Here is an 18,058-nt window from a genome sequence, read left to right on the forward strand (position 1 = left end):
GGGGGGTTAACCTGAGATGTTTTGAAAATCCTCAATGCACTTGCAATGAATATTTAGAATATATTTGTTGTTAGACATACTTGTGTTTCAATTCTGGTTTTTATTTCTGTCTTGTATGTTTTACCGATATGTGTACGATAAATGAATACTTGATGAACGGTATGATGCATATTTTTAATTTATTTAATTATTTTTTGAATTATTAGTTGTTTTTTTCCCAAAACTTCCTGGACTGGAAGAATAGATTTTTAAAAGTCAAAATTCATCCAACAACCTCCATTTAGATCCGCCCCGAGGATAAAGCTGTTACATACATGTAAGTTGTCTCCCTTATCATGCGATAGACGGCGCACTGCACTTTATTTCCGTTACAGTTTTAGCGAACGTCAAGCGCGATGCTGTCGACAGTGGTTGTTGCGTGTTCTTTAATTTTTCTAGCTTATGGAGCGCAACTGAAGCCTAGATTTGAATACAAATACAGCTTTAAAGGACCTCACTTGACTCAGAGCAACAAAAGCATTCCATTCTGGGACTACGGAGGAGGTAAGAATTTTTTTCCGTAAGTTACACTAAACGTGTTCTGGTTGGCTGGTGTTTTATGTACACGTGTTGCATGTCAACAATAACATATGCCGGCACAAATTTCAAAGTTTTATGCAAGCAGTCATTTGATCCTAATTTAATCAATGTAATTTTAGGTTTTGGGATATTTTTAGGGTACTAGATGCCTTTGTTGCTAAAATAAATCACTTCACTTGAGCATATGGCAGACGTTGACCATTCTCTTGTACTTGAATCGACCTCATTAAGTCGGAATAAATCCCCTTGATATTTAAGCACCTGCTTTTGTTTTAGATAACAAAAACTACAATAAATATATTAATTTGTATATTGATATTTAAGCACCTGCTTTTGTTCTAGATAACAAAAACTACAATAAATATATTGGGTTTTTTTTATAATCATTTTAATGAAATCAATTCTAAACAGAGATGCATGTCAATAATCCTCACCCTTCCCTAGAAAAAGTGTCTTACATTTGTAGATTTTAAGATCATAATGATAGCTTGAGAATAATTCTCATAATACATAATGATGGCACCATGCTGTATTTTGAATTCTCAACCCATGTTTACATATTAAACATTTTTTTAAACCTCAAAAGGTTATTTTTAATATTCTGTTTATCATTAAATTCATATTGGATTGAGCTTATATATATGTAATAATAATGCAGTGAAAGAGCAAGACCCTTATGCAATGCATTTTCCATCATGATTAGAATAAATGAGATGAAAGTTTGTAATCAAAAGAAACCTATGAACAGTGTTTTAATATCCTCCATTTAAAACTTGTTTTTATTCTTCAGATGCCATTGCTGGAGATGATAACATTAGATTAGCCCCCTCTATAAGAAGCAAGAGAGGTAAGTTGATGCTGTTTTTCATGTTTTTACAAAACGCTTTAAAATTTCATAAATGAAGAGCATGCACAATAGTAATTGAAATGGTACAGTTGTCTTAATTTTGGGAAGGTGTGTAAGTGTATTCAACCGTTTACAATACTTACATCACTGGAGAAGACTGATATCTTTGTGTTCGACTATTTTAAAGTACTGAAAGTATTTCAGAGTATATTTGTTGATTTTCAATTTTTGAGTAAACCTTTGTTAATTTACAGGTTGGGTCTGGACAAATCTGAAAACTACCTTTAACCAATGGTCTGTAGAATGTGTTTTCAAGGTCACTGGGCGAGGTCGTGTTGGTGCAGATGGACTGGTATAAATTTGAATTCCCTCCCTAATTATGAATCTTTTTCCTCTTTGCCTTAAAATACACTGAAGATCTCTTATAAAAAAAAAAAAAGAAAGCAGAGTTTATTCATGATATTGAATAAATAGGTTGTGTTTTGATACAATCAAGAGAACTTCCTCCTTGAATCTTTAGGAAGAGATTTCATTAATAATTTACATCAACTTGAAGATAGGATATTAATTTTACCAATCAGATACAACAGTTTTTTCTCATGTGCTTTTGGTAAAAATAAAGCTAATCCATCATGATGGTCTACAATTACCAACTTTGCATAATTCAGTTTCAGTGATTATATTTAACAGTTTTCTTAAGATAAAAAAAAAATTACATGGTTCATTTAATTCATTTTGTGTCACGAGTTTGAAAATTAAGAAATAAATTATTAGTTTCTGTGAAAAAAATCATGACCTTGAGCAAGATTTGCCCTTAAGCCTTTGTTGCACGATGAATGACAGTAAAATTTACAAGACTGTCCACTTCCTACAATCAGTAAGTACATTGATATTGAATAATGAAGATAACTCTTAAGGCCTAAGGGTATAATTACACAACATTAATCGGAGAATTTATATACTCATAGCAATAAATAAAGATTTATCCAGTATGGTATAGCATTTCTTTAGTGTTAAGGCAATGAATTTCAAATTAAAAAAAAATTTATCATGTGTATCTTCATAATTTTCAAGATTCATGAGATTCAAATAAATGTACATTGATCAAAAATGAAATTTTTGTCCGAAACAATAGAGAATATTGAGTGTTCATGTAAGCATAGTCATTAGAGGAGGCTTAGGTCACAGTGACTATTAACATTATCATAAATTATCTTCTCTCACATAATAAAGCACAAGTTTGAATCAGTTTTTATAAACAAGTAAGCCTTATAGAAGGACAACAATGGAGTAAAATTTTAATCTGGGCCAGTGGCATCTTTTATTGTCAGTTAATGGCAATATATACTTTTCTTCATCAGTGTTCTTATTTTCCATTATTCATGTCTATTTTTGACACAGAGCAATACATAAAAGTATCATGAGTATATCCATCAGTTGTATTAATCTATTTGAATATGTAAATGAGCAATTTTAATACATTCATACAGAATCATAAAAGGCATTGTCAACATTCATACTGCTGCATGAACTACTACACAGAAGTTGGGTCTTTTATCTCTTTGGCCAATAACTTAGTAAAATAAAAACCTTTTAGATAAACATTTTTTTCACACATAGAGTATATTTTATTATAAATGTATTTATCCTATTTTTGACAGGCTGTGTGGTTTACAGAGGACAAAGGTCAGGAGGGACCAGTTTTTGGAAACCAGGATATGTGGAGGGGACTAGGTGTGTTCATGGACTCCTTTGATAATGATGGACAGGTAATACATACATACATGTTGTAATTGTAAATTCACTTGTTTGTATACATGTACACTAAGTGTGCCTGGATGAAAAGAATCAGGTCATACCTTCATGAAGTTTCCAGACAGAAGTACAGGTAAACTTGCTTATAACAAAGTGCCAGGAATGGACAATTTTGCTTCGTTATAAACATAATTTATTATATCCGTTAAGTTAACAGTATTATATTTTAAAGCTACAGGGATTGAAAATCAATTCCCTGTAAGTATCAATACATTTTAGGCTTGTTTGCTTTAAGCATGTTTTACTGTACATTGTACATTTATAAAATATATTTTACTTTTCCTTTGTTCTGGTTTTTATATACATGTAAATTTTGTTACGATTTCTGAAGTAATGTTAATGATATGACAGGGAATTTCTAGCTGAAATAAGAAATATTTTTGGATATCGATATTCCGGAATATTTGCATGAATAATTTGCAAGCTACAGTATGGATTCCTTGGTTCCTTTCAATGAGAAACAGGTGTCCTGTGTCACAGTAGATTCTGGAACAAATAAGTTCCCTCACTGCTTAAAGGCCATTAGTGCCAATTATAGGTCAAAATTTGGAAAATGGAGCAAATGGAGGTGTTCTAACAAGATTAAAAAATTCTCAAAGGAACATAAAACAAACAACCAATCAACAACACTATTGTTAATTTTTTATCAAATCTCATTAACTGAGCTTGAAACAAAAATTGTCTACAAATGTAACGAATATCTTGACAGTACAGAATGACCTTAGTAAATTAAAAATCTCACTTTATTTTAGCACAACAATCCATACATTATGGCAATGGTAAACGATGGAACTCAACAGTATGACCACCAGAGGTGAGTGTTGAAATGATTTAGGTAGTGATTAGGGTTAACAATCAAATACAGCAGGAAAATCTATCAGAAATATTGAAACATGGACAATTACTTTCACAAATATTCTTATGAAGTGCAGATTTATGTTTGTAAATAAAAAATTTTGATTAAAGGGGTGCCATGCTTTTGATCATGTGACATTTAATATCATGTGACTTGAGAAATCAACCAGTCTGTAAACTATGAAAAAGATTAATACATGAGGTTTTAGTGACTGAATCATAATGGCTTTGTTTACGTCTCTCTGTTTTTCAGTGATGGCTCCCAGCAGCAGGTTGGTGGATGTCTGCGTGACTTCAGAAACAAGCCATACCCAATCAGAGTGAAGATAGAGTACTACAATAAAATCCTTACAGTACGTATTAACAAACTCCTTCAGCCACCAGGCAATAATAATCCAAATATTGCTAAGTTGGATGTAGTAATATGATTTGGCTTTTGGGATTTTTTTTCAATTTATTTCACTGAATAGATATTTCACTGAATAGAAATAAAACTTGAATGCTTTATCCATGTTAAAAGGGCATATTTGTTGGAATTTACAAGTGAATACAAATAAGACTTGTCAAATGTATAGATTTTGATAAACATGTACAGCTCCAAACACATAGCTTTATATGCATCTTTACTATCAATTTCTAGTTTGCAAAGAAAATTTATATTGTGTCTGCAAATAAACTGATGTGAGTACAGTTAAATTTCGTTATCTCAAAGTTGAAAGGACTGTTAATGAACTTCGAGATATCTGGGGGTTCAACATATCAAATGGACTTCAAATAAATTTAGCGTAGTGAACACATACTTAATAGAAATAAAACCTCAAATTCCTCCTTGTTTGAAATTCTGTATGCGATTTCTTTGATAGACATGTACATTTATTTAGCAATAAAAAGATTTTTATCTCCTCTTTATAATTCACAAATTAAAACTTTGTATAGTACGCACAGAAGTATAATTCTTCTTCCAACGGCTCTCATCGTTTCCCATGTATACATAGCCGGATATCATCTATGCATTGTAAATTTAAAATTGGTCGCTTTCAGAGTAACGAAAACGAAATATACATTTTTTTTTAATTGGAAAAACAATCAGTTAAACCAAAAATACCTTATCATAATAAAACGAATGCAAAAGAAGAAACACGCACTTTTGTCTAACTACAGAACAACACTAAATCGCACTATAGCAAACGTTTACACAGTTTTCACTGCGACACACTCTCACATGATGGTGTGTTCTGAAGATTGTAAATTCTGCACACTCATGTAGGATTAATTGCATTAAACTACAGAATTTTGTTTCACTTTGACGTTTATAGTTTTCATTTTGATACATGTACATGAATGCATAAACTATGCAAGTGCGCATATTACACCTAGCATTAAATAGCACTTAACAAGATTAACGTACCCCAGCCACAAAACCATTAACGTGTCATCCAGGCGTATGCATTAGACTAATAAACACAACCCTCGGCTTGCATAATTAAAATCAAGGTAAGCCATACATACACCTCGTGTAATTATCGCTCTATTATCTGTTGATCACAGGAACACGGGTAACCCGTGTGTGACAAAAGGGGTGGGTGTTATCAATAAAGCATTCAGTTTACCTAAAGGACTTGATCATCAGAACGATTTCAATGAATGGGTACACAATTTTACTTTGAGATAACCGGGGTATTCGACATTACCATGTTCGACATAAAGGGTTTTATTTTAATCATTTATAGAGAAAATATTTCATCTGGACCGCGGCCTTACTTCGACATATCCGGGGTATTAGAGATATCCGTGTTCGAGATTTCGAAGTTTAGCTGTGTATATACTAAGCTCCTTGATATTTTCCTATGGATACCTCATTGTAATGCCTTTTTCCTATAGTCTTGTAATGCCCTGTTCCTATGGACACCTCATTGTAATGCCCTGTTCCTATGGACACCTCATTGTAATGTCTTTTTTCCAGGTATTTGTAAACAATGGTCTGACCAATAACAAGGACGATTTTGAGCTTTGTCTGAGACAGGAGAACGTTAACCTCCCAGACAGTGGCTACTTTGGTATCACTGCCGCTACTGGTGGACTAGCAGGTAAGCATTTGTTAACATTGCCTTTGACTTGTCAGTCTTAACTATGTCAGTGACTTTGAAATTGTCCTTATTTATTTACTATTATATCAGATGTAGCAAATATTAAAATGAGATTGTTTGGCAAGAAAAATAAAGGGCAGAGTGGGAAAAAGCAATATAACAAAGATTTTATAGTACATGTATACATGTATGTGAAGTAGGCATATTAGTACATACATATGTATCAAGTTTATGCCATGTAGGGCAAAACTTACTCTAACAAAGATTTGAAAAAGGGGGATATCTAGCCTGGGGAAAAACACTGAAACTGAATGTATTGTAACAAGATTGATGGTTTGATTCAGAAACAAAAATTGATTGATTGGTCAAATGTATAGATTTAATGTAAAGTGAGGGAAAGAAGTGATGAAAATGTAACTGCATTATCAGCAGCTGTTTCTTTATTTTGTAACCTATTTCTTAAGGAAGTAATTCAAACTGGCATACAAGATATGACTTTTGTGTTGTAGATGACCATGATGTACTGGCCTTCCTTACCCATTCTCTACATTCCCAAGACGAACAGGTGGGTACAACTATTTAGGTTTATGACTCGAACTGAAAAATTGAAGTTTACTTCATGTATTATTAAACTACAATCGATTTGAAACTTTCTCTGCAAAGCAAAAATATATGTGTAAATTTACTAAAATACATGTAGATGATCTTGAAAATGTATAAAGCCACATATTTATATGAATTGATGTAAACCCATTTTCCTTTTTGGGATTTATTGAAGAAATTTATGTGACTGTGAACAGAAAATTGGCCTATTTTTACCATTTTCTTGTCATCTTTTTCACAGCCAGCCAATCAGGTGCCGGAGCAGGAGAGACAGAAATATGAGAAAGAGTTTGACGATTATTACAAAGAACTGGAGCAAGCTAAAGAAAAGTGAGTAATCCCCCTTAATATTTGTATTCTCTTTCCAAATTAGGGTAAAATCATGCATGGCTTTATTAATTTTAATGTACACTGACCTATTTGTTTAATGTATCACATCATCAATGTACAAAAATTAGCAAATGAAATGCCAGAAATTTAAATTATTATATTGAATAATATGATCAGCTTTTCCACTCTTAGAAGACATTAACATACAGAAATATTTTCATTTAACAGCTACCAAAAACAGCACCCAGGAAAACATCCAGGGGAATTTGAGTCAATGGTAAGACTAAGAGGGAATCAATGGTCTTGTAGAATTGATTTAAAACAGTTGAAAGACTAATGGTAAAAGAAAGGAAAGATTATGTGGTGGCCATTCAGTTAAACCAAGAATCAGATGTGAATCCAAAAACAAATGAACTAAGGTGGATATTGGATTAATGAAAATAAGGAACTAGTTGTAAAAATAACAAATGACATGAATGAATAATGATGGAAAAAGGTATGGCATTCAAGGTGTTAATCAGAAGTTATCTTTCTTGACAGTTTGAAGCACAAGAAGACCGAGAGTTGAGGATGATTTTTGACGGACAGAATGAAATGCACAACACGCTGAAGGAACTGAACAGGAAGTTAGACGAGCTGATGGGAAGACAGGAAATGGTTCTGTCTCGAGTCAGTCAGCTGACCGGTGGAAACGTCCAGGTGTCACCGGTAAGTCATATAATTATTTCTTATATGTATATGTATATATATGTATGTGCTCATCTTATATAGGATTCTAAAATTGGTCTGCTTTTGTTTATGTTTTCTTGTTTTTATTAATCGGCTAAAAGTGCAGAAATTACCTTCTGAATTGTGAATTTGTTGCTGATCGTCTTCAGAAATGCTCATGTCAGAATCTCTAACTGATATGGTCAATCACAAGCAGAAATATTTATATCTCAGACCAAAATATAGTCTATCACAAGCAGAAATATTTATATCTCAGGCCAATATACCGTATATATTCGCCTATAAGTCGGTTGTATTTTTTAAGCTTAAATTAGAGGGATTGACCCACTAAAATACCAGTCTTTTTATAACTCATGTATAAGTCGGATAAAGAGTTTTGGACCAAAGTTTAACTCCCAAAAAACGGACTATATGGTAGTCTATCACAAGCAGAAATATTTTTAACTCAGGCCAATATAGTCTATTACAAGCAGGCTCCACTTTATCAACATGATATATTTCTGAGGACAGCTAATGCAAAGATGTAAACAAGTGTTCGTCATTATGCAAACTAAGGGCAAAAACCTAAAACATGGGCATTATTTCTGATACTAAATATAGATTTGTAGTACAGTGTGATCTTATCTTTACGTAGGGTGGAGGAGCCCCTCCCATTATTCCAGAATCAATCAAACGTCATGAGGTGGATCAAGTGCTGAACAACCAGGCTCAGATCATGAACGACGCCAGAGATATCAAGTAAGTTCACATCATCAATAAAGTCAGAGATATCAATAAGATATCAAGTAAGTTAATATCATCAATAAAGCCAGAGATATCAATAAGATATCAAGTAAGTTTACATCATCAGTAATGCCAGAGATATCAAGTAAGTTTACATCATTGGTAGAGACAAAAAAATTGTTAACCATTGTGAAACATTATTTATTTACCTGTACATATTTACCGGTACTTATTTTTAGCCCATATGTACTTATGTGTACTTATTTATTTACCTATATATGTATTTACCTGTACTTTTCTTCAGACAAGTGATGTATGATGTACAACAGAGAGCTGGTACGATCCAAGGCAGTCTGGGTGGTGGAGGTGGTGGATCTCAGGGGGGCGGGGGAATCCCTCAAGATATACAAAGCATTATATATAAACTACACGAGAATATGAACTATGTTAGGTCAGACCTGTCCAATGTTGCCAATAGACCACAGGTAAGGCAATTTCATTTCTCATAGAGAATCAGGGGCCTGTTTTACAAAAGAACTTATGACTAAGACCAAAATTTAATTCTGCTAATAACTTTCTTATTTACATTAAAAAGAAAATGGTTTAAATCTCTTTGAAAGGTATGTAGAAAGACACTTTTACACTTGCAATTTTAAACAAAATAATTAATTTTGCATTATTTTACAATCAACTGGAGTTTTTGATCTTAGTTGTAAGTTCTTTTGTAAAACAGGCCCCAGAGTAACGTACATATTTTTTTTTTTTGAAAAAGTTTGCAATTACAAAAGAAAAATATATCATCTTGAAAATTATGTAATGTATTCTATTTATATTGTAAAGTTGGTGTATATCATTGAGTCATGTTAAATGCAAAAGTATTCAAATTTTTTTGTTTTCTGGTATTTAAATATATTCCGGTAAACTGTGAATTAGTCTAAGAAGATTTTATTTCCATCAATAACTCGATACATAATGTTTGGTGTGTTTTGTAGGGACAGATGAATTGCCCAGAGGTCCAGGCTAACTGCGTGTCTCCCATGTTATTTTTCCTGGCTATAGGTTTACAACTTCTATTCATAGTTGGATACATGGTTTATAGGTAAGAAATCCAATATTTTTGGGGTTAGGATTTTTATAATGGATTCATGATTTCCTTTCATGAAATAATTATGTGTGGCGTATAATGAGTTCACTTCAAGTGGTCAGCTGCAGATATTCCAGATTCTGAGCATCAAAAAATGGAGAGAAAAAAAATTACAAAATCAAAAAAAACAAGATGTGTTTGTGAAACACTATGCCCCCGTATGGCAGCTTATGTCGAAGGTTAAAGTTTCTCAAATGCAAGTCAAAATCCAGGCCAAAAGATAAAAAATGTTGATACCCAAAGAAAGATCTTGTCTCGAGGAAAACACCTGTGGAATTTGAAAGACCTAGATACAACTGTTCAAAAGTTATGGTGAAGGTTAAAGTTTTTTTAATAAAAGTCAAACGTCAAGGTCAAGGTCAAAGTGGTTGGTATCCAAAGGAAGATCTCATCACAAGGATTACATATGTGAAGTATGAAAGCCCTAGCACCAACCATTCAAAAGTTATGGCCAAGGTTAAAGTTTTTCAAAAGGAGGTCAAACTCCTAAGTCAAGGTCAAAGAGTCGAAGTGGTTGGTATCCAAAGGAAGGTCTTGTCACAAGGATTACATATGTGAAGTATGAAAGCCCTAGCATCAACCATTCAAAAGTTATGGCCAAGGTTAAAGTTTTTCAAAAGTAGGTCAAACTCCTAGGTCAGGGTCAAAAGGTCAAAGTCATTGGTATTCAAAGGAAGGTCTTGTCACAAGGATTACTTATGTGAAGTATGAAAGCCCTAGCTCCAACCATTCAAAAGTTATGGCCAAGGTTAAAGTTTTTCAAAAGTAGATCAAACTCCTAGGTCAAGGTCAAAAGGGTCAAAGTGGTTGATATCCAGAGGAAGGTCTTGTCACAAGGAATACACATGTGAAGTTTGAAACCCTAAGCACCAACTGTTCAAAAGTTATGGCCAAGGTAAAAGTTTTTCAAAAGTATGTCAAACTCCTAGGTCAAGGTCAAAAGGGTCAAAGTGGTTGATATCCAGAGGAAGGTCTTGTCACAAGGAATACACATGTGAAGTTTGAAACCCTAAGCACCAACTGTTCAAAAGTTATGGCCAAGGTTAAAGTTTTTCAAAAGTAGGTCAAAGTCCAAGGTCAAGGTCAAACAGTCAAAGTGTTTGGTATCCAAAAGAAGGTCTTGTCACAAAGAATACACATGTGAAGTTTGAAACCCCAAGCTCCAACTGTTCAAAAGTTATGGCCAAGGTTAAAGTCTCATAAAATTTTGCAAAAGTGGGTCAAACTCCAAGGTCAAGGTCAAAAGGTCAAATATGATGGTACCCAAAGAAAGGTCTTGTCACAAGGAATACACATGTGAAATATGAAAGTCATAGCTCCAACCAATCAAAAGTTATGGGCAAGGTTAAAGTTGACAACAGACAGACAGACAAACGGACAAACAGACAAACAAACAGACAAACAGACAGACAGGACAAAAACAATATACCCCCGGGATCTTTCGATCCGGGGGCATAAAAATGCTCAGCCCTCCTCACCGTCCAACCCCCTCCCTTATGTTTCATTTTTTCCCTTTAACCTGCATAGACAAATTTAAAACCAAGCTACATGTAATTACATAAAAGACACACATTTCTTTAATAGTCATTCAAAATAAAGCACTCTTGCAATTACAAAAAATTCTTTGTCAAAATTGATATCTCCTTATTTTATTTTATTTATTTCAGATCTAACAAGGAAGCTCAAGCCAAGAAATTTTACTAGGTTCTATTTTACTAGGTTCTATTTTTTTTTTTTTAATTAAAGTTATAAGTTTTGAAAAGATAAGGTGCATTTACAGTATGGAGAGATTGTGAAGTCCAACAAGAACAATAACTGAGTATGCAAGAGTTATCTTTCTTATTATTAACACCCACCTGAACTTTGATTAGAGTGAAGCTTGGTGGATTGTTCTTGTAAATCTGAAGCTAACTATATCCATTAATTTGTACATTTAATAAAAACGTATTTATTCGCAGATTGTTGTCATGCAGTCCAAATTGGCCAAATGTAAAATTTACAGTGAGAGTAAATTTTTCAGAACTGTGGTTATTGTTTGTCATAAAGAAGATGAATGTCTCGTTTTTAATTTTTAATTGTTACTAGCTAAGAAATTTTGTTGGCTGTACTTATCAAGTCATTGTATTGATATCAAGAGCCTTTAAAAAATATATATATTTAAAAAAGTGCAATTTCCAAACAGATTTAAAGCAATTATGGATGTTGTGAAAATTATATGATGTATATACTAAATACTTATGTTAAATGTTGATCTTTTTTTAGGTCGTATTTTATATTTGTTGCATTTTTGGAGCTGTGCCATTATTTAAAATCAATGTGCCCGGCGGCTAGATATGATCTGGTATTTATAGGTATCTCTGTAATGGAAGATGATTCAGAATAAACCCAACTTGACATAGATTTTTTTTAAAAAATTATCCTGATATTAAATTCAAAATATCTCATCTTCTTATCTATAAATTAATCATGGATTCAATACCAAACTTTACTTGTTATAAATTTGCTGTACAAATTGAATTTTTTTCTATAAGTTGTAATTTTTTTTTTTATTTGAGAACTTGCACAACAAATTTTTAAAATTGTGAAAATGTATGTATGTAATTGTGTGTGTATATAGGAAGTGATTTTTAAGACCTATATTTTTAACATTCCATGTTAGAACTTAAATACCATCAATGTCTCTTGTTTTCAAAGCCAATGAGAAAATCTATAATTATTTTTGTTGCATCAGGTATGAATTGTGTGGAAAAAAGTTGTTGTCAGTTTTCATATTGCTTGAATAGTAATGTTTGATGCATGTGATAGAAAAGTGTGCTGTCATGTGGCTATATGTATAAATTTTCAGAGTAGCATTTACATTTCATGTTTTTATGAAACCACCAGCTTAGTAATAGTGAAATAACCCAAGTATGAACTGATATTTATATATAATCCATAACTATACAAACTTTGTGGAGTCATTGTGTACCATTGTAATTTCTCATATTTGTTCAGCATTAAAGAAAACATTATAAAAAAGCGACATTTTTTAAAAATCATTTTATAGAAAAATTAAATTATTCTAAGAGTACATGTAGAACAAAATGTACATGTTTATGAAAAGAGCTTATGGAATTTCAACATTTTATCTAGGATAGTCAGTAGATTTGGTGCTAATTAGCTGTGCTTCCCACCAGTTTTTCGATATTTTTTCATCAGTAAAATTTATATGAAGACCCTAGCAATATCATTTTTGCTCCGAGGTTCTTCAAGAGGTACCTAAGACTCTGTGGTACCAAAATTTCCCAAGAAGATGCACATGTCCTTTAGTTTCTCTGCTAAGGTTACCCTCACAGGTATACTATCTGATAAAAATACAGGAAGTTCTCATTTATAATACATGTATGTATACATTTCCACCCTCCCTCATTATATACTGTATGTAGGAACCATTAAAATCAAAGCCCTGGTTTTTGTATTGAAAATATTATACAGATCTTTAGTTCATGTTCTATGTTTTTTTGTCCTGTACAGCCTTCCATACTTTGATACCTCTTTAACTCCCCCCCCCCCCCCCCCCCCATTGTTGCCCTCTAGTCATGGTGTTCATTAGTCAGTGAATCTGGAGAGTGTCTGTGCTATTTTTACCTGTGTGTGTGTGACACGTCTGTCTGTTATATTGTATATGTCTTCATCCATGTCTGGTAAATGGTTTATATTTATTAATAAAGAAATGTAAAATGTCATATTTTTTTGTTTTCATTTACCATCATTTATATGATTGACAGTTTGAATTTTTATATAAATTTATTTTCTTTGACATAAGTTCAAGGAAAAACACTGACGACAGTGTTTAAAAAATGTCTAGTGTTTGTACATGAGTATGTGAGTTAGATTTATTGTTTGGTGGTAATTTCTACTCTGATTAAGGGTATTTATACCTTCAATAACTACAAAAAAATATTTGTAAAATCGTAACTCACAAGTACCATGACACAGTATATTTGTTAATACTTTATTGAAAAATCAACAAGGACAAGTAACGGAGAGTTATAATAGATTCACATTCAACAGCAAAAGCAAGATGACTAGAAAACAAAAGCAATCTCGGTCTTATTAAATGACTACTAAAGAGTATATTTTATTCCGCGGCAGATACATCTATCCCATCCGGGGTTTTATCTTCAACACTAACACTGACGTCATTTGCATCTACATTGTCATGGCAACAAGAAAGCGTTGGGCTGTAACTATGGTGTACATTATTTGGATTAAAAGTTATCTCCCTTCGCTTTATTGAAACACATGACGTCATGTCATTCGGAACTAATGTATATTTTCGTTCTTTTTCGTTCCATATGTGCAAAGGTCCACGGAAGCCGTATTTATCCGGGCGACAGCTAAAACCAAAAGGCGTGAAACACCCGAAATACTGATATGATCTAGAGCGCATGTCTATGATTCGAATGCCGGGTTGTTTGAGAATATCGTACAGCCGCCATTTCTGACTAACCTGCATTCCAAAGTTGTCTTTCTTCACAATTCTAGTTTTGAGTTCTCTGTCAAAATACTTGATGGAATATCTAGGAGTCTCCTCTATCACTGCTTGAAGTAGATTGGACGGATTAAACACGGCGTCGTCTGACTTCAGATACTTGAACATACATCGTACAGCGTGATCCGCCACCGAGTTTATCTCTGTTTCATCCGCAAGCATTGCGAGTTGATATTCATACGCAATAGAAAGTTCTGTAGACACGCCATTTAGCACGCTCTCGTAGTCTTCTTTTGGAATGCTGTCCACTGGTTTCAGTCGCCTCATTGCTTTCTTTCTTTGAAATGCATTGTAAATGCCTTTGAGTAGCCTCCGGAAACTGTAATGCTCGCCAAATCGGAAAGAGTTTCTAATACACCGACCTTTGGAATATTTGTCGCTGACAACTATTTCCATTTCATCTTCACAATCGTCGTCCTCGTTTTCGTCGCCATGCGCCTGCACGTTTACCCCTAACTCCAGTAAGATCCTCTGATATTTCGCCTTTTTGCGATTAAAAGTGAAAACAAGTCTCTCTCGGAACACCTCGATTACTTTTGCGACTTCTGCTTCACTTGGATAACATCGTATTCTTTTTGAAGACATTGATTTTGAAAGAGTTTCCGGTTGGTTTTCGATTTTTGAGATTTCTTCAGAAGGGTGATTATCAGTCTTCTCGATCTGTATTTCGGTGTCATCGATTCGTGTTAGTTCAATGGCTTCCTTTTCAGTAGAAACCAATTCCGACATGGCGTTTCCGCAGTGATCGTTGTCCATATTTTTTCTCTCTTAGGCATTCAGTCACATCTCATCTGAAATTTAACAAGAATGATACATTTTAAAGGATTAAAGTTCCGGAAGTAGTTTATAACACATCAGAGTAAAAACTTCACATTTTAAAAGTACCAAATGTACAGTACTTTCAGTACTTTGATTAAATATGTAGATATTATTTTTTAAAATTATTTTATGAAAAAATTGAAAAAACACAATGTTAGTCTACAGGCTCAACAATTAATCCTGGTACTTTCAGTTGAGAACCTACATGTAGGACACAGAATTACATGCAGGATATCAATGTACACTGATTTATTTTTACGTCAAATAAAAACTTGACAACCTTAATTTAAAATAAAACAATAATGTGATTCAATTGTAATGTTAGACTTTCTGACGTGTACATGTATAATTAAAGTATATAAAAATTGAAATTCAGTAGCCTTGGTACTTACAATTTTTACACGGACAGGAACACATGTACATATGTAACAAGTATACCCTATATGATCATGATGATGCGGTGATTTGTTTGTGACTATGAAGACAATTCGGCTCTGTTTTATACATATTTACACTGCACCTTACACGCCCTAGCTCTACCCTGTACTTGACCCTACGTTACATAGAAGGGGCAGTGTCATCCTTAATACTGGATTCTATTTCCTATCTAATCGTGCTGTACTGGGTAGTGTTACAGACACGCCCCGACCTTTTGAACCTAAGGGGTGTTCTGTAAATACATGTATACCTTAGTGTCCACTAAGAAACTTAATTACAATTTGTTCAAAATTAAATTTGTCATCTACAACACTTTAATTGATGTACTTTCTTTATGATGTAGTGATTCATATGGATAATTTTAATACTCACTCACACATTCTTTCACATTTTAAAATCTAAACAGCCGTAACTTTTTTTTTTATTATTTTCAGGAGGGGATGCTTTTATAAAGTGTTTAAAAATTGGAAGATTATTCTTGGCATCTTTTTATATATATATATTTCAGGAACCTCTTCATATAAAATTCTGCACACAGGATGTCAAAAAAATCCTTTTTCTTTAATTGGGATAAAAGTGTGTACATAGAGAAAAATTGAAGAATCCATCAAAATAATTTTTTAATTAATATCAAAACTCAGAAATGTATTCGTACACTGACGGATTTAGAGGGGGGCAGGGACCCGAGTCCCCCTCCCTTTTGTGTCCAAAGTACATACAATATTTAATAAATCTTTTTTTTTTTGGTGTGGTTGTGGGCCCCCACTTCGACCCCAAACTGCCCCCCTTTCAAAATTCCTGGATCCGCCACTGTCCTAACACATTGAGAACCTAATGGAAAAGAAGTCGATTTATTTCAAGCCAAAGAAAAAAAATGAATGCATGATGAGAAAAATTAACGTTGTCCTACCTTGAGCTACATATTGTACATGTCGCTTTATTATTCCTGCTCGCTGTTTGTGAAAATCTCTAGATTATTAGATTCTAAAAAAAATCTGGCTTTTCAAGTTTTCAAAAAGTAGGGAAAATATTGACAGAAACTTTTCAAATGAAATTGTTTTCAAACAGCAGGCGTAAAATTAACACTTCCCGGTTTAACAACAACATGTATTTAAAATTAGATGTTCCGACAACAGACATCGCGCCTACGCACTATACATGTGTTCAGAGATTTAAAACGATTATGTGTGGATGATTCATATAAACTTAAACTTGAAATAAACATATGGACGAAGATTATCTGGTATTAAAAAAAATGACTTCGAAAAAAAAAAATTAATGATTAATATATGAGTAACCAAATCAATTATAAATGTAGGTAAAGGTGTGCAGGAGTAAATAAAAATTTCGAAAAATTTTTATTTCCCAGCTTAATTATTTCTTCCGTCTTCAATTCCTACCCGTTTATTTTTTCCTTTTCTCTGTAACACAATCATACACATTTCCTTCCAATATAAATTACAAGTTTTGTATTTTTATTTTCGTCCTATTGGAGAGGAGAATCTTAGTTAGAATAATTTGTGTCGAATCCGATGGAGTATGTACAAAAAATGTAATTTTTTAAATCAAAATTTAAATCAATGTTCACCAGTGTATATAGATCTTTGAAACATTGGATCCGCCACAGACTGCCGAGAATCCATAATTATCTATCAGATCTGGAAGCTTTGTATATCCGCTTTCGGGACTTCCAGATTTATTTACGAAAATGAAAGTAATGTCTTACAATACGGAACTAAAAATTACAAATAACTTCCTATAAAATGTCCATTGATAATCATGATAATAGCACATCTCAGAGAGAGAAAGAGAGAGAGAGAGAGAGAGTCGGGAATCAGTATACTTACTGTTTACATCGTTAATCACTACTGATAGAAACTGTAGGAATTCCCCACTTATATTGGGAGTAGTTTGAGTGGAACGATCGATAAGCCTATGATAAAGCAGTATTATCTAATTGTATAAACAGAGAGTCAAAAAATAAACAATGCAGTTCTATGGATAGTACGCCGACAATATTCACTGTTCCAGCGACTAATCCGGAAGTTCACAGACCGGAAAATTATCTCGGTCAGTTGTTCCGTTTGTTGTTAAAGCTGACATCCGATTGTTCCCCGTATAGTGAATCACTACTTGTGTTGTGGTCAAACGGTCAAAGATCTCGGTATAAAATGAATATCACAGCGTTGTATTTATCCCATCTGTCTATCTCATCAGTGCGTCTTTCTTTCTATCTTTTTTGTACAGCGTATTGGTATTTATAACTTTGATTTGTCCAAGCCTGTATGTTAGATCATCACCGACTCTGTGTGTTAGACCTTATGTCGATATACACATATGTTTTAATCTATATTTCCCGTACAGTGACCGCGGAGAGCTGATTGTTTCTTTTTTCTCGGTCGGTCGCCCTTTGTTCCACTTATGCAGTGTTTTATCGACCAATGTGCCCGCCAATGCATGCGTATAAAATATTCCGACTTACGTAATTCAATGTACCTGGTATATTGTTAATAGGGAGACTCCATTCATCAGGTGATGATATTTTATGAATGTAA

General features: G+C 33.3%; 2 protein-coding genes across 2 annotated transcripts; one reads left to right on the forward strand and one right to left on the reverse strand.

Annotated features, from left to right (window-relative positions):
• The first annotated feature begins 346 nt into the window (after positions 1–346).
• Positions 347–13,437, forward strand: LOC133189126 (protein ERGIC-53-like). Its single transcript, XM_061324543.1, has 15 exons — positions 347–543; positions 1,370–1,426; positions 1,681–1,778; positions 3,088–3,195; positions 3,994–4,055; positions 4,350–4,449; positions 6,060–6,183; positions 6,693–6,748; positions 7,028–7,116; positions 7,345–7,393; positions 7,657–7,824; positions 8,480–8,583; positions 8,873–9,053; positions 9,561–9,667; positions 11,380–13,437. Exons 1-15 carry the CDS (start codon positions 396–398, stop codon positions 11,414–11,416), a joined length of 1,488 nt encoding a protein of 495 aa, XP_061180527.1. The 5' UTR covers positions 347–395; the 3' UTR covers positions 11,417–13,437.
• Positions 13,438–13,735: 298 nt separating this feature from the next.
• Positions 13,736–17,863, reverse strand: LOC133189320 (uncharacterized). The gene is made up of 2 exons (XM_061324712.1): positions 17,351–17,863; positions 13,736–15,037 (listed from the first exon to the last, which is right to left on the reverse strand). Exon 2 carries the CDS (start codon positions 15,000–15,002, stop codon positions 13,833–13,835), a length of 1,170 nt encoding a protein of 389 aa, XP_061180696.1. The 5' UTR covers positions 15,003–15,037; positions 17,351–17,863; the 3' UTR covers positions 13,736–13,832.
• Between the last annotated feature and the right edge of the window lie 195 nt (positions 17,864–18,058).

This window comes from Saccostrea echinata, unplaced genomic scaffold, assembly GCF_033153115.1.
Source record: "Saccostrea echinata isolate AGI-Se365-2 ecotype Australia unplaced genomic scaffold, CSIRO_AGI_Sech_v1 ptg000017l, whole genome shotgun sequence".
Classification (NCBI taxonomy): Eukaryota; Metazoa; Mollusca; class Bivalvia; order Ostreida; family Ostreidae; genus Saccostrea; species Saccostrea echinata.

Bases quoted from the DNA above. Each gene is read 5' to 3' on its own strand.
- LOC133189126 (XM_061324543.1), top strand. From the start codon at position 396: ATGCTGTCGACAGTGGTTGTTGCGTGTTCTTTAATTTTTCTAGCTTAT. The intron at 4,056-4,349 runs GTGAGTGTTGAA...TCTGTTTTTCAG, and splicing joins CAACAGTATGACCACCAGAG to TGATGGCTCCCAGCAGCAGG. The intron at 6,749-7,027 runs GTGGGTACAACT...TCTTTTTCACAG, and splicing joins TACATTCCCAAGACGAACAG to CCAGCCAATCAGGTGCCGGA.
- LOC133189320 (XM_061324712.1), bottom strand. From the start codon at position 15,002: ATGGACAACGATCACTGCGGAAACGCCATGTCGGAATTGGTTTCTACT.